A 7878-nucleotide genomic window follows, 5' to 3' on the forward strand; every position below is an offset into this window, starting at 1 on the left:
CCGCGCATGCGCGCGTGGAGCCGCGCGAGGTGGGGGTGGAAAAAGGAATGGGGTGGGAGAAGATCCATCATTTTCATCCTTTATCCTTCATCCTCTTCCTCCTCTCTCGTCCTGCCGTCTCCTGGGTGCCGTTTTCCCTCCCTAGACACGCTCCGGAGAGGAAGGAGGCACAGCCGGGCGCGGGGGAGCTGCGGGCGGGCGGTGCGTGCGAAGGAAGGAAGGACGGAGGGAGGGAAGGAAGGAAGGAAGAAAGGAAGGAAGGAAGGGAGAAGGGAAAGAGGGAGGGAGCATCCCCTTCACCCGGGGCTCACGAGGGAGCATCCCCTTAATCCGGGGTTCAGGAGGGAGCATCCCCTTAATCCGGGGTTCAGGAGGGAGTATCCCCTTCACCCGGGGCTCAGGAGGGAGTATCCCCTTATTCCGGGGTTCAGGAGGGACTATCCCCTTCACCCGGGCCTCAGGAAGGAGTATCCCCCCGACCCGGGGCTGTGGGTACCTGGGCGCGCCCCCGCGTTCCCAGGGAAACTTCCCAGGAAACCTCTTAAACAGCTTTCTTACCCTGCTCTCCGCCCTCCCCACGAAGGTAAGACACCAGGATGGTTGAAAACTCGCCGGCCCCGCTGCCAGAAAGGGCGATATATGGATTTGCCCTTTTTCTAGGATCGTGGTTTGCCTTCAGTGAGTATCCCGGGAACTGATATGCCCGAAAATCCTGCTTTGCTTAGGAGGCAGGCGTTATTCCCGACTGGCACAGGTTGCCCAGAGAAGCTGTGGCTGCCCCTGAATCCCTGGAAGTGCCCAAGACCAGGTTGGACGGGGCTTGGAGCAACCTGGGCTAGTGGAAGGTGTCCCTGCCCATGGCAGGGGGTGGAACTGGATGATCCTTAAGGTCCCTTCCAACCCAAACCACTCCGTGATTCTGTAAGACCACCTGAAAAGGATCAAACTCGTGTTTGTGAGTGCTGATTGCCAGACCTGTCAGGTGTTACAAAGATCTGTCATTGCTTTTCATGATTTCCTCACGTTTGACCTGTCTTTAACCATATTACAGGATTTTTAATGGTATCAGAGAGTCAAATTATTTGAAAAATTCTCTGCATTCTCAGTAACTTTTTTACTTGAATACATTTTCATTCTATAGTAACCACTGTAAATATTAGTAGTGTTACCTTCCCCACTGAAAATAAAATAAATAAATATATAAATACTGGAAAAAAGTCCATTTGGCCAACAGCAATGGGAATTAATTTGGGTTATGCCAGCATTTCTCTGCTGGTGTGACAGGTTCTTTAGCATTTCACTGGGGATATGAGGTGCCAACACAGGCCCAGGGCTTGTGAGGCTGAGAAAACCTTTTCAGCACAAGAAGAGGTGCTGCAAATTGCCCTGGAGGCAAATAATGAAACATTAAATAATGAAACACTGCTCCAAGTCTTTCTGACTTCGAGGCAATAACTAGAAATGGAAGTGAGTTGGTTTCTGTTCCTCTCACAGGAAGCCCCTGTGGGTTATTTTTTTTTGCCTCCTGTCCTGCTCCCCTCGAGTTTTTTTTGTTGTTATGGAGCAACATTTCTGGGTATTGGTTTTGCTGACATGAAAATGATGAACTTGCCAAGAATCAGAAAGTACCTTCAGTGACTTTTTCACAACAGTTCCATCCAGGCCCTGCAATTCCACCAGCTTTTTTTTTCCAACCAAATGACCCACTGTGTGATCATTTTCTGCCTTTTTTTAATCTGCATTTAGATTCTTTTGGCCTCCTTTTACTGAGGTTTTGGGTTTGTTGCGTTGGTTTTTTTTGTTCTGCAGTTTAGCTCAGAATAAATTCTTGTCTGTCTCCATAAGAAATCAGAAATTAAATGTGAAACAAATATAAAAATGATCCCATATAACCAGCTGCAAAACGTTGCCCTTTTACTGGGCGGGTTTGGTGTCTGTATTTTGTTATACAGTGTTTTAGTAGGGCCCTTTTGGTTTAAAATGGTGTAAAAGTGAAACTTAGGAAGTCTAAAACAGCATCAGTCTTAACTATTATGGCTTTTTAATTCCCTTGTGCAGTTTTATATCTTATCTGGGCATATATTCCTGACACTTGGCTGTTCTCCTTGGGACTGACATACTGGCCTCAAAAGTAAGTTCTTAACCTGAATACTTGTAACTATGGGACACCCTTAATTATTTTAAAATTAAAAAGCTTTTTTTGTTTTAAGTAGCAGCCTTGTATTAAATCAATTTTTCCCCCATGATAAAGGCCTGTAATCTTTGTAAAGCAATTTTTTAATGTAGATAATAGGCGTGGTGAAAACTTTTGCATTGTGCAATGAAATAAATGGTATTTGACTTTTTTATGATAAATGTGATGTTTTGTTCTCAGGAAATTTGCTGATGAAAATATAGTAAATTTGAGACCACAATTAAAAAATAAACACCTTTTGTAAGGAATCTATTTGATGGTTTATACCAGAGTAGCTCCAGTGTCTTTGCAGTCAATAATCTTGGGAGAGACCAAGGTCCTTATTCAGAGGTGTTATTTCTTTTCCTCCTGGCTCAGTTTGTGCTGGATGCAATAACAACATGAAAACTGTTGCATCACTAGGCATTTGTTATCATGATATGTCAATTTTAAAATCTTTTTCCTCAGATACTGGGCAGTTGCTTTGCCAGTGTACCTCCTAGTTGCTGTAGGAATTGCTTATATACTGCTTTTTGGGATTAACATGATGAGCACAGCTCCCCTTAACTCCACACACACCATCACAGGTAATTTTATTGGGGTTTTATTTCAGATTTTGATGCTTAGCTGATAGTTTCTGTAAATCTATATATGTGGCCATATAGAATATAAACCAAATTTTAAGCCTTTAAATGTTTTAGTTCTTGGAAGTACTGAAGTATTGGAGTGATAAGATGACCACGAGCCTGACTCTTCCCTCTTTGCCACCTCATGGCACCATTTTCCAGCTAGAGGGGTGGAATTTGCTACTAAAACAGACCACAAAGAGCATATAAAGATCTTCCAGGAATTCATCTTACTGTACAAACCAGGGGAGAAGGTGGGAGCACCCACCTGGCACTGGCAGAAGTGGGAAGATGATCCCAGGGCTGGAGCAGCTCTGCTGGGAGGAAAGGCTGGGAGAGCTGGGATTGTTCAGCCTGGAGAGGAGAAGCTTTGGGGTGACCTGGTTGTGGCCTTCCAGGACCTGAAGGAGCTCCAAGAAAGATGGAGAGAGACTATTTCCAAGGGATGGAGGGACAGGACAAGGGGGAATGGCTTCAAACTGACAGAGTTAGATGGGATATTGGGAAGGAATTCCTGGCTGTGAGGGTGGTGAGGGGCTGGGATAGAATTCCCAGAGAAGCTGTGGCTGCCCCTGGATCCCTGGAAGTGTCCAAGGCCAGCTTGGACAAGGCTTGGAGCAACCTGGGATAGGGAAAAGTGTCCCTGCCCATGGCAGGGGGGTGGGACTGGATAATCTTTAAGGTCCCTTCCAACCCAAACCATTCCATGATTCACCTTGGATGGGGCTTGGAGCAACCTGGGCTAGTGGAAGGTGTTGGGGGTTGGACCTGGATGATCTTTAAGGTCCCTTCCAGCCCAAACCATTTTGGAATTCTATAAAAGGAGGATCTGTGTCTTCCTTTGCACAAGGAATTCCACCACTATTTGCAGGTGGCTGGTTTTGGTAGAAAAAAAAGGCAGCAAAATGTGGCAAGAAAATTCTTTATTGCTAAGAACTTAAGAACTTTCAATGTTTGAACTTTGAACTGTGTACATGGAATTAGATTCCACTGGACTCCTAAGGAAAAAAAAAATCAATCAAGGCTGGAGTTCAAATGCACCTTAAACCAAGCAAAATCCCAGCCAGTGATTTCAGGAGTTTGGGGGTGATTTCTTCAGGGACTCTGCTGATAAATATTGATGTAAAGCACATTTGATGACCATCTCAGCAGGGTGGGGTTTCCAGCATCCCTTAAAGTACCTAAATTTATACAGTGTTCCATTATAGAGCATCTCTTGAAAGAAAAGAGTCTTGAAGACCTGAAATGTTCTCGTTGTCTTTTGTAGATAACTATGCAAAAAAGCAGCAGCAGAAGAAATTCCAAGAGGAAGCAATTCCAGCATTGAGGGACATTCCCATCAGTGAAGTGAACAGAATGTTCTTCCTTCCTGAAAAAGGAATCTGCAACAGCAGATAGTCATTCTTGAGATTTGTTTGAACAAAGGATGAATGGAAGTGTTGCATAAGGACAGTCAAAACCTCTCCAAGCAAAAAAGAAAAAAATACTCTTTCAGCTTGTAGAACAAAGGTTTTATTTTTTTTTTAATCCCTAACTAAATTTATATTAACATATTTTATTATTTGCATGTACCTACACAACCTGCCTTTGTGTAAGAATTACACCACATTAATTTTTCAAGCCATTCTTGGGAACTTAAAAGTGTTCTCTTGTCATTTCCCTCTGAGAGGGAAAGAAGCAACTTTTTTGGCCACGGTTTAATTCTGTTTTCCTTTTGGCCATAGTTTAATTCTATTTCCCTTTAAATTCAGGGAGAAAATACTTTTGCTAGTCAAATGTTGAGGATCTATTTTTATTAAGTTAATGGAACTGTTCACATTGTAAATATAAAGCTTTCCTTTGTAAATATTAATAAAGTGTAGCTCACTTTTACGTGTTCAAATTCACCATTTTTCTGTGGTTCTGTGTTATTTTCTCCTGGATAAAAGTCCACTTTCCTTCACAGAATTCTTTATTCAGCAAAATATATTGATCCCCCACTCCCACCCCCAAAATTGGCAGGATTATTGAATTACCAGGAATACCAGAAAAAAGAAAGGTGAGTTGTGAAGATTTTCTGAAACAAGTCTTGAAATTAACTTTTTTAAAGCGTTTTTAAGAATACTGAAAACATGGTTCAAGGAAATATCTGGAAATACAGGAACTGGCAGGTCCATCTTATTATAGCCCAAGGTTACAACACAAAGCACAATAAGTTGTTATTATGGAAGTGGTTCAGATGTTTCTTAAACAGTGAATTTTCCTTTATTTTTTCCTTTAGAGAGCCATAATCCCAGTTATTTTCAGGAGTCAGGGTTATTTAGATTGGTTATAAAGACCAGAGGATAGACTATTATTGTTTATTAGGCTTTAGAAGGTTTATAAGCCAACTTGAGAGCAGAGAGAATTTAGTTAAAAACTTCACTATTTCATTAAAAGATAAGAAATTTTTGGAAGTTTGTGTGAAAAATCTTATGCCAATTCTTTAGAAAGGAGGCAAAATGACCATCAGTTGATCTGGAAAGTCTTACAACCTGGTAACAATTAATTTGGTATAAATATAAAACCTGTAGTTGGTTGGGTTTTTTACCTGCTTTTGAAGGAAAAAAAGTCCATATTCAGTGTTATGGGTAGGAGAAAAATACCTCCTTAATGAAGGAAAAAATGCTTTTCAACATTTTGCTGTGAAATTAATTAGATATTTGGTATATTGTTGTTAGAGGGAACCTCTTAAGAATGTTTGTAGCTCAGCCTAATGGCTGTAAATCTGTGCAATGTTGATTTGTTTGGGAGTTGTAGATTTGTTAGTGAAGTTTTGGGTTTAGTTTGCTCTTGTTTCCCACTCCTGCCACAGTTTTGTCCTTCAATTAATTTTAATTGACACGCTCACACACCCATACATAGAATGAATTCAAGATTTTATGATCAACAGCCACAAAGATATATATTTACTCTTTTGTCACTTCTCTAATCACGTTATAGACATTGAAGTATTGACTGTAATTTATTTTCCTGTGTTTTTTACTGTGCTCCACGTTCCTTTTGCTCTGTGAGAGAAGCAATTTCATTTGGAATTCTGAATTGACAACAACTGAAGGCCACGTTTCTGGTCTCATCTGATGTGAGGATTAATTTAGTCCCTTGTTAAGGAGACCCAAATCCCTTCAGGATAAAGCAAAGCTACTGGAAAATGCCCTCAAGCCCCGAAAGCACACAAATTAAAGGACTGTAAACCTTGGGCAAAGATTGTATCAGTGATGAATCTGCCATTTCATTTCACTGCAAGACCCCACAATTATGGGAAAACCAACAAGAGGCCCCGGAGTGAGGGAGGGAAAGGGGGGCCTTTTGTTTGAGTCAAACTTGCAGGGACGAAACTCAATCTTTGCTTTTCTGTCACTGGTGCTTCAAAGGCACCAGTGGTGACCTTTCCTTCAACTTGGTCGTGTTTGACACTTCAGAAATGGCCTCTTGTGATCAAAATAAAACCAGGGGACGTGGTGTTTGTGGGCTGATAAATGTGTTGTAGGGATTTGCAGGTGGTGGGGATCCATCATTTCCTTGTTGGGGATCTGTAGGTCTTGGCTATGATGGTGATTAAGGAGAAGATGCAACTCTGCCAGCAAAGAGGAGAGGAGGTTTTGTAAATATGCAGCTGTTTAGTGGGATTTATATAGATTTTGCCTCAGATATTGAGAAAAACAAAAACCTGGAATGATTGAACAGCGTTGCTTTCTTTACAAAACATAACCTGTTAAAGGCTGGATATCAGGTGTCCATTCTTCTCACAGACAGAGGAAAGACTAAATAAATAAAGGCACAAACCTAAATTTGCCCTTGTTTTCACCCCTCTGACTTCATTATTGTAGCACAACTAAATAGAGTTTGATCAACTGCTGGGATAATCCAAGTGATGAAACTTCAGCCTTGTTTTTAAATGCACCTTTTTAAGATTCTCCTGCAGTTTTTACCCTGTTGGGTTTTTTTTTTACACATCTTGCTATAAACATCATCTTGTAAGGATTCCCCCCCAGGTGGGATTTGAATGAATATATGGAAATGTCATGGAAAAATAATAGAGGTGCCTGGATTCCAATGAAATGGGTGTGTGGCAAAAATAATAGAGGTGCCTGGATTCCAATGAAATGGGTGTGTGGCAAAGGAAATAAGGGAGCTGTGGTTGCCAAATTTGTGTGAAGGTGGTGGAGTATCTGCCTCCTTCCATCTCAGCTGCAAAGGGAAGGGTAGTAACAACATGGGCTGTGAAGATGCTCAGAGGGATGGAGCACCTGGGGTGGTTCAGCCTGGAGAAAGGCTGGAGAAGACTCTGGAGTGACCTAATTGTGGCTTTCCAGTGCCTGAAGGAGCTACAGGAAAGATGGAGAGAGACTATTTCTGAGGGCCTGGAGTGACAGGACAAGGAGGAATGGCTTCAAACTGCCAGAGGGCAGGGTTAGATGGGATATTGGGAAGGAATTCTTCCCTGTGAGGGTAGGGAGGCCCTGGCCCAGGTTGCCCAGAGAAGCTGTGGCTGCCTCTGGATCCCTGGAAGTGTCCAAGGCCAGGTTGGACGGGGCTTGGAGCAACGTGGGATAGGGAAAAGTGTCCCTGCCCATGGCAGGGGGTGGCACTGGATGATCCTTAAGGTCCCTTCCAACCCAAACCATTGCATGATTCACCTTGAGTTATGCAGGTGTACTTTTGCTGTTACCTAAAGCATTGTAGAGAGCATTCCACAATTATTTGGAGCACACAAGGAATGCTGTCAGCTTGATTGGATCATCTGTAGAATAACCATTATTTGTGATTGGGGCTAAAAGGGGAGTAACACATTAGTCCAGATTTTGTTATGGCAAAGGTTCAGATATCAGTAGGGACAATAGAAGGCTCTCATATAAAATAAAAAGCTGTAATAATAAAAATAATAAATGTTTATTCTGGTACACATCTGTGCTAGGTTGTATATATATATATAAAATATATATATATATATATATAACACTAAAAATGCAACTCTACCACCAATGGCAAGTGAGGTCTGTACAAGGAAAGATGTTGGTAAAGTAATACTGACATTCTTTTTAGTGGGCTTTTAGATTC

General features: G+C 41.9%; 1 protein-coding gene across 5 annotated transcripts; it reads left to right on the forward strand.

Moving 5' to 3' along the window:
- Positions 1-14: 14 nt before the first annotated feature.
- Positions 15-4685, forward strand: PIGP (phosphatidylinositol glycan anchor biosynthesis class P). Of its 5 annotated transcripts, none has more exons than XM_027701766.1 (6): positions 17-29; positions 233-236; positions 581-678; positions 2059-2131; positions 2642-2760; positions 4067-4685. In XM_027701766.1, the coding sequence occupies exons 3-6, from the start codon at positions 597-599 to the stop codon at positions 4195-4197; spliced, it is 405 nt and encodes a 134-aa protein (XP_027557567.1). In that variant the 5' UTR covers positions 17-29; positions 233-236; positions 581-596; the 3' UTR covers positions 4198-4685. The 5 variants fall into 5 exon arrangements, with proteins under 5 accessions (XP_027557566.1, XP_027557567.1, XP_027557565.1 ...); XM_027701764.1 differs by lacking the exon at positions 17-29 and adding an exon at positions 38-201; XM_027701765.1 differs by lacking the exon at positions 233-236 and having other exon boundaries at positions 15-31; positions 579-678.
- The last annotated feature ends 3193 nt before the right edge of the window (positions 4686-7878 follow it).

Source organism: Neopelma chrysocephalum, unplaced genomic scaffold (genome assembly GCF_003984885.1).
Source record: "Neopelma chrysocephalum unplaced genomic scaffold, ASM398488v2 Primary Assembly neopelma1_166, whole genome shotgun sequence".
Classification (NCBI taxonomy): Eukaryota; Metazoa; Chordata; class Aves; order Passeriformes; family Pipridae; genus Neopelma; species Neopelma chrysocephalum.